General features: G+C 43.0%; 1 protein-coding gene across 3 annotated transcripts in view; it reads left to right on the top strand.

Annotated features, from left to right (window-relative positions):
• Nucleotides 1–529: 529 nt before the first annotated feature.
• Cdadc1 (cytidine and dCMP deaminase domain containing 1) overlaps nucleotides 530–17,365 on the top strand; it is a 32,925-nt gene continuing 16,089 nt past the window's right edge. For 2 of the 3 annotated variants that reach the window (XM_006988446.4, XM_042284953.2), the window contains exons 1-6: nucleotides 530–740; nucleotides 1,811–1,908; nucleotides 5,061–5,135; nucleotides 7,829–8,006; nucleotides 11,588–12,157; nucleotides 16,812–16,861. In XM_006988446.4, the coding sequence (XP_006988508.3) occupies nucleotides 659–740; nucleotides 1,811–1,908; nucleotides 5,061–5,135; nucleotides 7,829–8,006; nucleotides 11,588–12,157; nucleotides 16,812–16,861 (1,053 nt within the window). In that variant the 5' untranslated portion in view covers nucleotides 530–658. The remainder of the gene's footprint in view (nucleotides 741–1,810; nucleotides 1,909–5,060; nucleotides 5,136–7,828; nucleotides 8,007–11,587; nucleotides 12,158–16,811; nucleotides 16,862–17,365) is intronic. The other variant, XM_042284954.2, reaches the window with a different exon arrangement.

The raw sequence follows: 17,365 nt of genomic DNA, 5'->3' as shown, positions 1-17,365 counted from the left end.
GAGCTCCAGGTTCAGCGAGAGACCCTGTCTCAAACAGATGGAGGGCTGGCCATAAAGGAAGGCACCGGCTTGTACACACACACACACACACACACACACACACACACACACACACACACACTGGTTACAAACTCACAAAAGTTGACAACTCAGATTTTCCAGGGTCCGCTGGCTACTCCGTCCGCCCCTCCCTCCTCAATGTCTGTTCGTGCTTGGTAAGAAGCAGAACCAAACGCCCTGGGATCCGTCCATCTCTGATGGCCGGGTTCTGACAACCCTGCTTGCTCCCTCGCCCACTCCGGTTTCACGTTCGCACCTCTCTGCCCAGGTCCTCCACCCAGGTCCCCGCGGCGGGCCGTAGCACCTAAGGTCTCGGACCAAGCAGTCTTCAAGCGCCCTTCTTTCTGCAAACACCACTGAACAGAGCCAGATACACAGAGCTGCAGGAGACCGACAGCCCAGGTAACCACCTCCACCTGGGCCACCGGGCTCTGACGTCACGTCGGGCGCCAGAAGCGACGGGCATGCTGCGACGTCATCTTGCTGCGCGAAGCGAGCGGTTGTTGACAGGCCGTGGAGGCGGTCGGAGGGGAGTTGCGGTGTGTTCTATCATGCCTGACTGGGCGAGCTGTCCTGGGCCGAGGCCTCTGGGCTGGGGATGAAAGAAGCTGATCAGATGCAGAGTCTGGAGGGCTCAGGGGCCGGGCGGTCAGTCGGCACGCAGACTGGCAGCATGACGGGTGAGTGCGTGGCCCTGCTCCCGTCCGCCGCCTCGCCCGCCTGGCGCCCCGCCTGCCGCCGGTCTCCCTCCGGCTCTGTGTTCTGTCTACGCTGTCCCCCCGCCCGCCTGCCCTGTGTCTCCCTCCGGCTCTGTGTCCTGCCTACACCGTCCCCGCCCCGCCTGCCGCCGGTCTCCCTCCGGCTCTGTGTCCTGCCTACACTGTCCCCCCGCCCGTCTGCACTGTGTCTCCCTCCAGCTCTGTGTCCTGCCTACACTGTCCCCCCCGGCCCGCCTGCCCTGTGTCTCCCTCCGGCTCTGTGTCCTTCCTACACTGTCCCCCCTGGCCCGCCTGCCCTGTGTCTCCCTCCGGCTCTGTGTCCTGCCTACACTGTCCCCGGCCCGCCTGCCCTGTATCGCCCTCCGTCTCGGCGCCCTGCCTGCACTGTCTCCTTCCCGCAACCTTCCTGCCTCGTGTCTCCCGCCAAGCGCTCTGTCTGTCTGTCTCCGCCACTCGCGCCAGGCCGGCTGCTTCCTGGTCTCCTTGCCAGAGGCGTGTCCTGGGGCTGTGCTGCCCTGGCTTCACTGGTAGCGCGCCCTGCCCTGCTCTCCTGGTGGCAGGACCTAGACTCCTGGGGCTGAAGAGCCTGAAATTGAGCTTTTGCTTTAGTTTCCTAATTCACCACATGCGATGAAGTTCCCTCAAGTTTCTCCTTATGGTTGAAAATCAGGCGTGTTCTAACCATTTCCCTTTTAGCAATGCCTTGTTCCAGCGCAAACAAAACAAACAACAACAAAAACCTTGCTCTAGGCTGTCAGCGGCGAGGACTTGCCCCAGTTTATTTCTTATATATTTCCAGAGCTTCTGTGCCGATTGTATTGTTTTGCCCATGGGGTGACCTGGAGCAAAAAAAAAAAGGACCCAACTTTGGAAAGAGCCACCGGAGGTCACTGAAAGTTAGGTTGTGGCCGCTTCTAATATAGCTATGATTCTCTTACCTGCTAATCTGTTTGCATTTCACAAGTAGGTTTGAGCTCAGCTCCTTTGCCATCACTAGTGGAATTCTGAAGTGATTCCCCTCTCTTTTGTAGGTCAAGTACCAAGGCTTTCTAAAGTCAACCTTTTCACTCTGCTCAGTCTCTGGATGGAGCTCTTCCCAGGAGTAGAAGCCCAAGGGCAGAAGTCTCAGGTATAACTTGTTTCTGTAGATAGTTTTTACCCTTGGAAAAGCAGTACCCTGAGTTTGATTTCATTGCCCTCTTGTAGTTCTCATGGTCAAATCCATCAGGCCTTCAAACTTGAGAAATAGCTTCAAGACATTATGCTTGGGACTCACAGCATAATAGCTCATCTTTCCAGTCTGAAAAGTTAGTCCTAGTGTATGCCTTGATTAATGGTTTTCTTTGGGAGACACTTCACACCTTAAAAATGTACATTGTGAAAGTCAGGTTTGTTAGTAACTAAATGCCAAAATTGAAAATCTTTTTAATTATTAGCCACATTTGATCTCATCATAATTCTGTTTATACACATATAAATTGTATTGTCCTTTATTGATGCATAAGTTTTTTTTTTTAATTAGTGAAGTGTAATGTGTAACTTTCTATTAGGAAACTTCCTCATTCTGATAGAGAAAACTGAGATAAGGCTATTAGCATTCTGATTAAAATGCCTCTAGGTAAGTTTCAGGGTTGTAAAACTTCATTAGAAACAAGTGTTGATCAAACCTCCTGCCTTTTTAAACAAAGGACAGTGCTGTTTACTTAGTGCCTCCTCCTCATCCTGAGGTGGTCTGCTTTTCTGGCATCCTTTCCTTCATCTGACAGATGCCATGAAAGTCTTGTTTGTTTAAGAGAAATAAATTGGCTTTATTTTAAATATTTTATTTGAACTCTTGTTTAAGAATCTGACTTATACCTGTATCAGTTTAAGGCTTTTAAATTAAAATCTTAACTAGACATAGAAATAATTAGAGGGGTCATCAAAATAAATCCTTCTTTTCTAAAAGCCAGCCAACTTGGAAAGAGGTTTGACCTAGGAAAGTTTACTTCTTCTAGATCCTGACGTCTCCTTGCTACTGTTGACTGGTTAATGTCTTTCAGCTGGGCTTCGTGCCCAGATTTCCCACAGCCGCCAAGCCACAGTGTCAGGCAGGCTTCCCTTTTATTCCTTAGCCATAAGCCTTGGGACCCACAGGCACTGGACTGAGGCACCTGTTAGTTTTATGCATTCAGTGGCTCTGTTTACCAGGTGAGAAAAGCCACAAGGCACAACAAAACCCACTGTAAGAGCTTATTAGGAGAAGGAACAGAGGGGAATGTGCTTTAGGCCTATGGAAGGTTGTGCATGGAGAGGAAGAAGGAGAAGAAAGGGGGAGGAGTCTGTGACTCGCTTTTTATGGATCCCCCCACACACACGCACATATAGGCTTTTGGAGCTATGCCACATTGCGTATAGATTGCATGATCACACTGCGCAGTGCAAATTACGTGATCATGCAGTGTAGGGATTACATGGGCCAGAAGGCCCCTTGCTTTGCTACTGAACAATGCATGTGCGGTCATGTAGCAACGGCACCCCCAAGATTACTCCAGTAATGTATGCTAGCTTGAGAACTTGGTTATCATTTTTAGCATTGTCTAAATGGAAAATGTGTTTTAAATACCAGAAAAGCAAATTTACAAAATGCATAGGTTGTTGTTATCACTTCGTTGTGCATCTACTGTCAGGAAAGCAGGTATGTATATGAGTTTCATCAGTTTGAGTGTCTTGGCTGCTGCAGAAACGCAAAACCAGTGATAGGGCTGGGGAGGAACAAATGAAAGGGAGCACGTGAGCCTCCGTTTTTATCCTTCCTGTATAAACATTATTATTGAAACTGAGGAGGGTACCAGTAAACCAGCAGCATTAAAAAAATCATATGCTTTCTGGAGGGTTCTCTTTGTACTAGTTAATATACTTAAGTAACTTTTCAGTTCTCCTAGCCCCCTTTCTTATGTAATCCAAGACCACATGCCTAGTGTTGGCACTGCCCACAGTGGGCTGAGCCCTCACATATCAATGTAGTTATTAAGGAATAAACTACCCTGAAGGCATGCCCATGGGCCTATCTGATAGAGGCAACTCCTTAACTGAAGTTCTCTTCTCCTAGATGTCTCTAGTTATGTCAGGTTGACAAAAACTAATCACACAGAGTAAGTCACGGAAGCTCCAAGATGCAATTTGACATATAGCTGTATGAAATATTTTATGAGTTACCAAATTAGTATGTGTTCATTATTTATAAAATAATGAACAGAGAAAAAATCCTCACTACTTTACCACCTAGAGACTGTTGACATTTTCCTATTGTTTTAACTGTTTTTCTTTCACTTGCTTGAGATATTTTATTCTAGATCTTTTTATTTCACCAGATGTAAAAATACATATGCTGTGGCATTATGTGCCTGGGAGCAGCAGCTTGATCTAGTATTTTAAGAGTAGCCAGAGGTTCATAGCCAGCCTGCCTGAGCTCACATTCCAGTTCACACTATTGCTGGTTTGTGTAGCTTTGAGTAAGGTATTTTCTGTTTGTGCGTCAGCTTCCTTTTTAGTACAGTGGAAAAAATCACTAGTACATGCAACATGCTTTGTTTTGTTTTGAGGTCCTGGTAATTGAACTCATAGCCTTGTACATGCAAAGCAAGAACTCCAATCCTGAGCACACACTTCCAGCCTTGGTGGAGTTCTTGTGAGCAATGAATGAGTTGAACTTAAAACTCTCTTCATGCCTGCACTGTGATAGACGGTGTTCTGATTAAGACTTTAATAAATTGTATAAGTCAATTATATTGATGGACATTTACATTGTCAATTTTGCCAAATTTAATATTTAATAGGTTTGATATATTTGTAAATATGACTGGTGTCTGAATTCTTCTATGCTATCAAATACTTACATTGTTCAGCAATAAAAACAGAATTTTAAAGTGTCCAATAAATGATTGAAAAAGAAATTGTCTATTGAGACTTATAAGAAGGCTGAGAGGCAGTTCATAAAAAGTTTTGAAGTAGAAGTTAGGTACTATGAAGATGGCTGACATTTCAGAAGAATTTTCTTTCTTACTGGTTCATGCTTTCCTTGTAGTTTAAATTATGTGGCCTTACATACTAGCTTGGGTAGAGTCTGAGTCTGTACCCGAGCAAAGTGAGACATCAGTGCAGAGCTTCATAAGGGGGAAAATGATTCAGAGAAAACCAGCCCTTAAATACTGAGATGTATTTATCATATCGATTATACATTATCAATATCAAATAATTCATCATATTAATTGTTTTCCCTCTTAATCTGATTTTAATTAGAAAAATGAAGAGGAAAACCGTGGCCCCTTAGGAGATAATGAAGAGTTGGCCAGAGTGTCTTCTGACAAAAAACAGGTGATTTAAAAAGGATGTACAAACTCATAATAACAAAGCAAGAGGAATGGATAAAGTCCTGTACAAGACCTCCCCATGCTCAGGGGAGTTTCTAGATTCCCCTTAAAGGCCTCTGTGTACAGACAAACCTATACCTCTTTCCTGTTTGAAAACTCAAGTGGGAGGATTCTGTCATGTTCTCCTACTTGTCTAATTCTCAAGTGTAACTTCTAATCCTGAGTCACACAGATGTGTTGGGCAATACCCCTGCAGGTTCCTCCACACGTGTGTATCTTGGTTATTACAGCGAGAATGCAAAGCCTAATTGGTCTTTATCTTGGTCATTTCTAAAACATTGAGGGTTGAAGTATCTCCCTCTGGAACAAACAGCAGATTGGTTTACTGTTTGCCTTCAAACACCAGCATCTAATGTTCTTCTCCTAAAAAGCATAGCCACTGTGGTTCCAAGCTGCATCACTCCCCAGGGGGCTGGAGTGTGTGGACCACTACAAATGTGCTTCTCACTCTTCAGGGTCTTTTGTCCCTGACCCAGGAGTTCCATGTTTTCTGCTAGTATCTATGAAACATGGGCAATCAGACCAAAAGACAAATTTGTCCCCCACCATTCTGTCTGGTATTCCTCGTCACTCTACTTTTAACTTCCAGAGAGATTTGTTTATTCATCATATGCAGAAAATAAGTACATGCATTTTGAAAAGACTTATTCTGATGTCTGTCTGTATAAGTTGCCTGATTAATTCTGGGAGTGAGTCTCTTCACTGCCTAGTGTGATTTAGAAATAATTTGCCTCAGAATGCTTAGATGTTTTCAGTAGAAGAGAAAAACAAAGGGGGAGAAACAGTGTATCACCCAAGTAAATATACTGACTGAGTCATGCGCAAAAGGTGGTCCTGTTCTATCATGTTTTAATGTAAACCTCTAAAGTTATATAGAAACTTGCCAAGATGTGCATGAAGTGAGGCAAGCCAGGGCCCAGAAGAGCGGTTCCCCGGTCAGCGTGCTGGGGCTGTGGTAACTAGAAGTCCCAGGCTGGAACACAACTTGGGCTTCCCGTTGGGGGTGAAAACTTCCATCTCAAACTAGATACTTTGGCCTTAGCTAGAAGCAAAATTAACAGGTTTTGTTGCTATTGTTGTTATTTGTTTGTTTTTTGATGGGAGAGCAGTGTTTTATTTTTTGTTTTTCAAGATAGGTTTTCTCTGAGTAGCGTTGGCTGTCCTGGAACTCGCTCTGTAGACCAGGCTGGCCTCAAACTCAAAGATCTACCCGCCTCTGCCTTCACGTGCTGGGGTTAAAGGCGTGCACCACCACACCCAGCTATTTTTATTTTGTTTTAAAAGGACTCAAAAAGTGATAAACGTGGCCTGAAAGACTGTTCTAGTAAGAGGTTGGTAATGTGCTTCCTGTGTCTGGTCACATACAGTCATTTTTTTCTGGTTTATTTCTGTCTGCTGACAATGTAAGCTGATGTCCTTCAACTGAGTTGCAGCCACTCCGCTGGCCAAGTTGGCTCAGTTGAACAGCCAGACGCTTTGCTGAGGCCATTTTCATTGGTTGCTTTCTAAAATGAACAGTGTTGCAAACAAGCTTGCTGGAAGGAGAAAATAACATCTACTGTTGTAGATGAAATTCTTAACAGTCTTAGTAAATAAGAAACACAGAGCCAAATACAGAGGAATAGCCAAAGAGATCAGAGCAATAGCCACGACTAGCTTTAGCCTACCACACTGACTTGTGTTTTTATTGCCTTTCTGTTCTGCCTTCTCATTGGCTCTAAGCCTAGCCACATGACTTTCTCATCACTGCCTGTCTATACAGACCTCCACGTCTCTATGGTTGGTACTGGGATTAAAGGCTGGTGTCACCACGCTTGGCTGTGTCCTTGACCACACAGAGACTCTGCCTGCCATGTGATCAGATTAAAGGCATGTGCTACCACTGCCAGACTTGTGCTTAATGGCTATTTGACCTCTGATCTCCAGCAACTTTATTTATTAACATACAAATAAATAATATCGCGTTTTATCACAAATAAAATATCACCACACACAGTATATTCAAGGAATGTACAGTTAGAAGATACTTGGAGATAAAGAGGGAAGGTTTACATGTTGCAAGTTTGGAGTCAAATGCATGACATTTTAGTTGTTCCCTTACCTTTAGTAGCTGAGCTATCTCTTTAGCACAAGTTAAGACCAGCTTGGGCTATATAATGCAATCCTGACTCAAAAAAAAAATCTTGTAATTTGAGAGTTGTGATGATGTCTGCTTTAGTTCTGCCTTTACCATCTGTGGATCCTTTGGAGGCCTGTGTGAAACCCAGAAGATTTCCGTACACCATTATGAAGCTTGCAGTTAAATAGTCCTAGCCTGGATGGTGGGAGAAAGCAGTCAGCTGACTCGGCTTGTGGCCTTTATTACGTTAAAATGAATTCATCTTTCATTGGAACAAAGTAATACTAGTCACACCTGTAACTGATTAATTAATAGAGCTCTAGTTTTGAAATTTTCTCATTTAAAGTCAATATGAAGTTCTCAGAAATTCTTTGTGGTCCTGATTAGAAATCTGTTTTTATGCAGACGGTGTTTAGGTAAGAACTAAGCATAGCTTTCTTCTCATTAGAAAAACAAATATTACCCATGGAAGGATAGTAAGAGTTTATTAATACTTTATTATTCCGTGTCTTAACCAGGTGAAGAAAACTGGTCTTGTGGTGGTGAAAAACATGAAAATCATTGGTCTTCACTGCTCCAGTGAAGACCTGCACACTGGGCAGATTGCTCTCATTAAACACGGGTCCAGGCTGAAAAACTGTGATCTTTATTTTTCAAGAAAACCATGTTCTGCTTGTTTGAAAATGATTGTGAATGGTGAGTACAGATAAGGCGGTGCTGGGAATTCAGCTCATTTATCTGAGCAGACATGAGGGAACACACTGCCTCAATAACAGATAATGGGGGGTGGAGATGCGTGTTTGAAGACTGTTTATACATGTAAGAGTTCAAGACTGAAAACGTGGATTCTGAGCTCAGCTCTGCCTACTGATCTGCCAAATGACCCTGGGTAAATTACAGGCTAATTAGTTTACAAAGGAACTCCCCAATTTCAGTGGCGTAAGACTGTCTCTCACCCTACAGTTGACAGACACAGGCACTGCTGAGCAGCAGATGGTTTTGATCACATGGTTGGTTTGTGGGGTTAGGCATGATTCTCCTCCCTCCTTTTGTCATCCCGGGGCCTCCCTTGAGTCCTCTGCATCCACAGAAGGCATATCTGCTTCTTCAAACTGCCGCTTGCAGGAGAGCAGCTGGGATTGTAGCTCAGTGGTGGAGGGCTTGCGTGGCCTGGGTGAGGCCCTGGTTTTTCCCATCACCACAGAACAAAACAAAAGCTATGACCTGGAGGCCACATACGGTCTTTGTGTTCATATCATTGTGGGATGGTAGGCTCTGGCTGGGCAGCTGTCTCTCTCCTAGTTTCCTTTTTGTTGCTGTGGTAACACCATGACCAAAACAAACGTGGGAAGGAAAGGGCTTACTTGGCTTTCAAGTCCACATAGAGTTGATCATTAAAGAAGTCAGGCAGGAACTCAGTTCAGGAACTGCTTACTGACTTGCTCTCCATGGCTTTCCTGTATAACCCAAGCCCAGAAATGGTACCACCCACAGTGGACTGGGCCCTTACACACTAATCATTAATAAAGAAAATGCCCCACAGACATGCCCACAGGACAGTCAGATAGAGACATTTCCCTAATTTCTCCAGACTCTCTTTTCCAAAATATGGCTAAGTTTGTGTAGAGTTCACAAAAATTAGCCAGCACACTCCCAAAGGTTACTATAAACCTTGGATGGGTCACACAAAATTGTAATGTGTAGACACCTAACTGCTTCTGATTCTATTTTATAGGTAGGCAAATATGCAGATGATTGTATCCTTTTAAAGAATGTATCTTATATATGGGTACCTAGTAGCTCTAGAAGGAAGAAGACAACAAATATGACTCCCAACCCTTTCCCTCAGGGGTTACTTGGTATCAAATAAATGACACAGGCTATAAGTGATGCATGAGCTCAGAATCTTGGATGCTGTGTTGTGAAGGCTGGCACTAGCTGGATCTTCATGGCTGTGTTAGTTACTGTTCTGTTTCTGTGATAAAATACCATGACCAAAAGCAACTTATGGACAAGTTTACTTGGGCTTGTGAATGGATTAGAGTCCATTCATGATAGGGAGGCATAGCAGCAGGCAGGCATGGCAGCAGGAAGCAGAGAACAGGAAGTGCAGTGAGTCTCCAGACTGCCCAAGCCCACCCCAGTGAGTTAGTTCCTCCAGCAAGACTGTACCTCCTAAAGGTTCTATAGCCTCCCCAAACAGTGCCACCAACCAGGCCAGGGGCTCACATGCAGGCCCAAAGCAGACATTTCTCATTAAAACCATCACAGTGGGTTGGATGTAGAACAGGGGTCTTCATGTTGCTAGCCAAGGCAGCGGCACATATAGTAATGGAGGCATGAAGTAAGGTTCAGCATTTGAATTGGAAAGGTCCCCTTGTGGAGTAGTGGTGGATGGATTGCGATTATCAGTAGGGCTTCTGTGGAAAGCTTTGGAAGACTGATAGCCTCTTGATTTTGTGTTATGGAACAGAACACATAAGAAATAAGAAAAGTCATCTGTTTCATTGGCCCTCAGCCAAGTACACCTCATCTTAGTGTTCTGAGTGAATCAGAGCTGAAGTAATTGCTACAAATAACAGAAGTATATAAAGTAATTGCTACAAATCACAGTATGAGGGTTACCTTAAGGACCATGTAAGTGGCTGAGTTCAGAGTGAACTGAACTGCCTTCTGCATGTGTCTTAAGTTTTCTATTGCTGTTCAGTGGTTATGAGTACTTCCTGTTCTTGTGGGGAACCTAAGTTCAGGTCCCAGCACCCAAGTCAAGCAGCACACAAAAACTGCCTGTAAATCTAGCTCCAGGAAATCCAGCACCCTCTTCTGTGGACACTAGAACTCACATGTACAAACACACAAAATAAAATCTTCTATTGCACAAGCACATGAATAAATAATACAAAAACTTTCAATCTTGTTGAGATGAAATCATACAAGATACTAGCAAAAAATTTTCTGTTGTAAACTATTCATAATTAACAAACATTTGGTACTTGCATAACAATTTCATTCAACTTTATTTTTCGTGTTTGTTATCTAGTTATGTTTCTTTTATAAGTTGCTTGTTTATATCTTTTGTTTCTCTTAAGGTCTTCTTTTTCTTATCAGTATGTACTTTTATTTAATGAGCTAATTGTGTTTTTGTGTAGTAAAAACTGCTTACCTTCTGTCATTGAAGGAAAAATGTTCCTCAGGTGTATTGTTTTCTCTTTGATTTATAGGCTTTTTCAAGATTGGTGATGCGCTTCTCATCATTCCATCCTCACCTGCGAATATTTTTCTGTTAAAAATTTTTTGTGGTTGGGCTGGAGAGATGGCTCAGCCGTTAAAGGCTAGGCTCACAACCAAAAATTCTTTGTGGTCAACAAGAATAGAATGTGTAAAAAAATAGCATCATGAAACTCTGTGTATGCTAATTTAAAACTAGTTAACAAAACCAAGGTTAAAGAAAATAAAAGCAACGCTTTTTGAAATTGAAAATTTTTGGTGGGCATCTTGATAACTACGAGGGGTCCCATTATGTGTTCCCCTGTCTTGGTTAACTGGATGAGGAGTCACATTATTTAGTTCCCTGTTTTGATTGGCTGGAGTTGTTTTTAGTTCAAAAAACATTGCATTAAAGCATGACATTTTCCTCTCTCTTTAGAATGTGGCTCTTCAGAAGAATTCTGAATCTGAGACAAGAACATTTGTAGTGCATAAATGTATCATTTACAATGATTTATTAACAAAACTCTAGGCCTTACCAAGTATTGGCTGTAACATTTCCAGAAGCAACCATGGCAACATGGAAGAGCTTGTGTATAATGCTCATGCTGAGTTTTCAGTCACACTTAGCAAAGCCGGGAGATCTACAAATGCCACCCGAGCTTTGTTAGGGCTTGGCAAACACTCTCCTGAAAAAGCCAGAGAGTAAATAGTTCAGGTTTTATAGGCAGCATAGCTTCTGCTGTGGCAGTCAAGTCTGCCACTTGAGGGTACTTAGTGCATATGTAAATGAAGGGGTTTGTCTTTGAATAAACATGAACCCTGAAATTTTAATTTCTCATCATCTCATACGATATAGACTATTCTCTTGTAGAGCCCATATTTAACCTATCAGCTGAAAAAAGACTAGCCATAGACCCATTTTGGCCTGTGGGCATTTCTTTGCCAACCCTCACATTTTGAAAGTGACAGTTAAGATGGTTGTTTTGGTAATGGTGGGCTGGATTTAGATAGAAAGCCTCTATTCAGCTTATATCAAAACAATGACTTTTTTTTTTTTTTTTTTTTAGCTGGAGTTAACCGAATTTCTTACTGGCCTTCTGACCCAGAAATAAGTTTGCTCACCGAAGCTTCTAGTTCTGAAGATGCAAAGCTAGATGCCAAAGCAGCAGAAAGATTGAAGTCAAACAGCCGGGCCCATGTGTGTGTCCTGCTCCAGCCATTGGTGTGCTACATGGTGCAGTTTGTAGAGGAAACCTCTTACAAATGTGACTTTATTCAAAAAACTGCCAGAGCACTGCCGGGTGCTGACACTGATTTTTATTCTGAATGTAAACAAGAAAGAATAAAAGAATATGAAATGTTATTTTTGGTTTCAAATGAAGAAATGCATAAGCAGATACTAATGACTATAGGTCTGGAGAACTTGTGTGAAAACCCCTATTTTAGCAATCTAAGGCAAAACATGAAAGACCTGATCCTGCTTCTGGCCACAGTAGCTTCCAGTGTGCCCAACTTGAAACACTTCGGATTCTACTGTAGCAACCCAGAACAGATCAATGAAATTCACAATCAAAGTTTGCCACAGGAAGTTGCACGGCACTGCATGGTGCAGGCCAGGTTATTGGCATATCGAACTGGTGAGTTCAATGGTTAGTTCATAAATGGGGGCTGAATGGTTGGGTTACAAGTGGCACTAAGTGAAGTGGCTTCATACTGTTTATGGTAGATTCCTTGACTCTTAGATTCTAAAGTATTGCTGTTCTAACAGTGTAAGCAAGTTTCCCAGACCTTGTGTGTTGTGTGTTCTTAATTCAGCACTGCATTTCCAAACCAGGACCAGGAGACCTACATCCTGCTTGCTTCTTGCATGCGTGATTCCACTAATCACTAAAGTCACTAAGTCCCTCAGTAAGGGTGGCACAAAAAGAAAACTAAAATCTCTCTTTTTTATTTGCTCCACAGTTTTTTGTTCATACTCAGTTTTTTAAAGAATTTTTAATGTGCATTAGTGTTTTGTCTGCATGTATGTTTGTGCAGCACGTTGTGCCTGGTGCCCTCAGAGCCCAGAAGAGGCTGTTGGACTCTGTGGAACTGGAGGCATGGACGGTTGGTTGTGAGCCACCATGTGGGTGCTGGAGAGTTAGAATTCTGGGAATGTTAAAGCACAAATTTAGAAGGAAAAAAAATCAAGATAAAAGAATGCTATTATTGGGTTTTCTGGTTGTATGTGTCTGTCAGCAAATTAAGCAATCTTACTCTGTTGTACATGTGTAGAAGGAAAATATTACTTAGTGATGGTCTTTATTTGATAAAATTTAGCATCTGAACATTATTTTCATATCTTACCTAATGCTTTATAGTGTAGAATTACCACTTTTTAAAATTCAACTTTGAATTAATTAGGGGAGTTCAGATGAGAGAAATGGCAAAGTAAGACTTATTTGGGACACATGCTATAGCAGGACTTATTTATTTATTTATTCATTTATTTATTTATTAGATAGGGTCCTATGCAGTCCAAGCTCCCTATGTAGCTGAGGATGACCTTGAACTTCTGGCCCTCCTGCCTCCACTTCTCCAGTGTTGGAATTACAAGCATGCACTTCCTGGACCTGATGGGTGCTGTGCTGAAGATGAAAGAAACCTAGGGCCTCATGCACGCTAGGCAAGCATTCCACCACCTGAGGCACATCCCCAGCCCAGAAACTTAACTGTCCCAAGAAAGGAGGAGAAGAGAAGGAAAATCAGAAAGGCCTGTACAGATGGCACTGGTCTTTAAAAGACCTCAGGTCGAGTAAACGGAATGGAGGATCTCAACCAACCATGTACAGACTCTCCATGGAAACCTTAAAAGGTACAGATGTTCAAACCACCCAGACCCACTCAACTGGGTACAGCCTAGGTCTTGAAAAGTTCTGCAAGGTGTTCTGATGTTCCTCAGGGTTGACAAAGTTGATTTGTAGCGTAGAGTTTATATACTCTACTATAAATTACATTTTGTATTGTACATGTGTCCACTTACTATTCAGTTTTATATATAAATCCATGCTGGTACATTTGATTTAAAAGGTTTTTCAAGGAACAGTTTTTGACAGTGGATTTTTTTGCAGGGGAAGGTTCTGGACCTCAGCTCCTAGTTAAGATACAGCTTGCCTATCACTTGCTCATGTGAGCTCTTCCAGGGGAGAACCTCCGGCATAATCACCATTTTCCCTGAGATCTAAAGAGTGTTTCTTAAATGGGGGATCCTTTCGTATTCACAATGAGTGGTTCACGGGCTGGGCAAGTAGCTCAGCAGGTAAAGTGCTAGCTGTGCAAGCGTGAAGACCTGAGCTTGGGTCCCCAGCACCCACCCAAAGAGCAGGCTATGGCTACAGGTGTTTAGAACCCCAGGGCTGCAGCTGAATCAAGATTGGCCAGACAGTCCAGCCGATAAGTTCCGATGAGAGACCATCTCTCCTAAGTAAGGTGAAAAGTGTTGTACAACACCCAACATCAGCATCTGACCTCCACAGGCACACACCACATGTACACACAGAGTTCATAATCATTAAAGCCCGTGGGGAAAGTGTAAAGGACTCTAGAGTTTGGGGATGTTAAGAAAATAAGATGGTGCTCTGCTGTTCCGACAGCCACTCCCCATTCTGGCTGGGACAGTGCTCTGTAGACATGGTGTTGAAGATAAAGTAGGCAGGAGGAACCCAAAAAAAGCTGTTCTAATTTGCTCCATGAGCCAGATGTTAGTGTGACAAAGCATCAGAAAGCAGCTGTGGACAGTGCAGGGCCCTGGCCCTGGCCACTTTCCTCCTGATCAGGGTCTTCACCAGAGCCAGGAGTCAGCCTTTTTATCAGGCACCCAGCACTTTTGATCAAGTGTTCTGTGAAGCACACTTAGATCACAAAAACTGACATGCGCAGGGGCCAGCAGCTGCTTGGAGAGTCAAGGGCCTTTGCCAAGCCTGACAGCCTGAGTTGCAGCCCAAGCCCCACATGCTGTGGAAGAAGAGAATGCCTACAAGTTGTCCTCCGACTCCTACAAGTGCACTGTGACACGCACATGCATGTGCGCACACACACAAGTAGGATTTTAACAATGAAAGGAAGAAATAGATGTGCCTATAGGCATGACTAAAGAAGTCTCTGACTTCAGGCATCGACGAGCCTCAGGAATCTGTTCGGTGGTCATAAATTAGCCTTTCCTTCAAGCTGTGCAGAGAAAAAAAAAATCCTAAAGAATAATCAGATTATAAGGGACAATTTTGTAAGAACTACAGATATGGTACATGCCTTTAATCCCAGCACTCAGGGAAGCCGAAGCAGGAAGACTGCAAGTTCAAGGCCAGCCTGGGTTATCCAGCAAGATCTCCTCTCAAAACAAAGTCAAGGATCATTCTTGCTCGGAAAAGTGGTAGTGAACACTCTCTTACAATCAGCCCTTGTCAAACAAAGCGGAAGTGATGCCGATGGAGAAAGGCTGTTTCCTTCAGTGACAGCCCAGTCTGCCCCGCCCCCCGCCGCCCCCCCCCCCCCAACAGGAACGCAGCTCCCAAGACCAGATCCTAATCCAGGAAAGGGGCAGGAAGCACGGCTTTTCGTATGAAGAACTTCTGTTTTGCTTGCTTTTTATTTGTGCATGTATTAAGTACAGCTTCCCTTAGGTTTAGATGTTGAAGGTAGCTATCATATTGTGGGTATAATTTCCACCACTTCCTTAGAAGTGAGCATAAAGCATTCATTTATATTATTCCCTGCATTAAACAGTAAAGCTCTAGGAAGGAAGGGAACTTGGATGCCGGATCTCTCCCCGGACACTGTGGAGCCATCGCCATATGCTCCCCAGTGTCATGTTCACCTCCTGGCGGCTTCCTCACCCCTGCCCCCATTCAGCTGTTGGCTGCCTGAGGTCGGACTGTCGTTCCCTTCACCACTCAGCAGTCAGCCTTTCGCCATCCTTTGTACATGTGACACTCAGCAAATGAAAGTCATTTTTAGGAGATCCTTTTTTTTTTTGGTTTTTTCTTTGGGGGGGGGGCAGAGGTTGGTTTTTTGGAGGTTTTTTTGTTTTGTTTTTGTTTTTTTCAAGACAGGGTTTCTCTGTGTAGTTTTGGTGCCTGTCCTGGAACTCACTCTGTAGACCAGGCTGGCCTCGAACTCACAGAGATCTGCCAGGCTCTGCCTCCCGAGTACTGGGATTAAAGGTGTGCCCACCGCCACCCGGCCATTTCTAGGGAACTCTTAATGTCAGAAAGAGATGGAGAAAAGGCAGCTAGGTTGGGTTAAGAGAACTAAATTTTAGTTAATTCCATATCTACAAATGGAAAATTTAACTATTGGTAGGTAAAAATGAGATCATGTGTAAAAAATGCTTACCAGAAAAATACATATTTTGTACTATAATTTTGAAAACCTGAGTGTGTTTGAATTAGAAATAAGAAATTTTATTGTATAACCATACTGTTTTAAAGTTAACTTGAAGGCATCCTAGTCTTGAACGCAGCAGTGACAGGACTGCTCTCTGTATTGTCTGTAATGGAAAACCAGGTGTGTAAATGCACTTGCACTTTAATGGGAGAGCTGAGCTTAAAGGAAGTTGTAGGGAAGACAATTGTACTCAGTCTTCAGCAGTGTAAATAACCTGGTAGAGGTACAGATAATTCTGATTTTTTTCCATAAATGTACTGCTTTGTCTCTTGCTGTGATAAATGCTATGATTTTATAATTCATGCAAATTTGTTTTAGAAATTTGAAATTCACCCTAATATAGAGGGAAAAATGAGGCCTTAAATAGAATTTTTATATGACCTTTTTTTTTTGCAAAAACATTTCCATAAAGTCAATTTTCTGTGATTAGAGTGTAAAAAAAAAAGTTAGAAAAAGACAAACTTGATTCTAGAGCATGATTGTTCCACTAAATCCATTCTTTCAGAAAATTCTTATTCACTCAGCTTCACCATCTGCTAGAAGTGGTCGTTTAGATCCTGACCTGTCAGGGAAGAGTCTGTGAGGCTGGCTGTTCCAGTTACAGCCTGAGCTGAGGGTGCCACTGCCTCTAGAGAGGTTGTCACAGGGACACCATGGGTGAGAGTGGACAGTGGCCCTCCCATGTCTGGTTATTTGGTACCTCATTCCCATATTCCACACCTAAAAGGATTTCTCTCGAGAACTGTGTGTATTGGGACAAGGGATTGCTGCTGCTCCATTTATGATGTAAATGTGTTTCTATGATTGGGAAGAATGGACATGTGGAACTGAAAGCATGGATTTTTACTGAGATAAACATCTGTCTTTCAGAGGATCATAAAACAGGAGTTGGAGCTGTCATTTGGGCAGAAGGGAAATCTGTAAGTATGAGAAGAATTATTTAAATATTTAACCTGGATTGTGTTTAGTCAGTCTTTAAGGTGCTGCATTTTGATGTTTGAGACAGGGCCTCATTTTGTTGCCCAGACTGACTCAATCTATCATCCCTCCATCCTGTGAGTGGTAACCACTACACCTCATGCTGTTTAACCAGCTGACGTGTTGGATTGTATTGACTGATTGATACTAATGTTTTACTATTAATGCATTTTATTAAGTTGTATAAACATCTGCCCTTCCCTCAACAATATTCAAGGTTCATCCATTTAGCAAACATTTATTGAACACCTTCTGTGAGTAAGTTGGATACTGCCACAGTAAGCCCTAGACAATTTATTTTAATTGCTTTTTTTTTAAAGAGAGGAAGTGGTTTATTCAGATTCACTTTCAGGTCATAATCCATCATTGAGAGCAGTCAAGGCAAGAACTCCAGGAGGGATGGCAGTAGACACCGCAGAGGAATGGCACTTACTCCTACCTTTCTG

This window comes from Peromyscus maniculatus, chromosome 9 (assembly GCF_049852395.1).
Source record: "Peromyscus maniculatus bairdii isolate BWxNUB_F1_BW_parent chromosome 9, HU_Pman_BW_mat_3.1, whole genome shotgun sequence".
Taxonomy (NCBI): domain Eukaryota; kingdom Metazoa; phylum Chordata; class Mammalia; order Rodentia; family Cricetidae; genus Peromyscus; species Peromyscus maniculatus.
The sequence above is the reverse complement of the archived record's forward strand: the minus strand, read 5'-3'. Positions and strand labels throughout refer to the sequence as shown.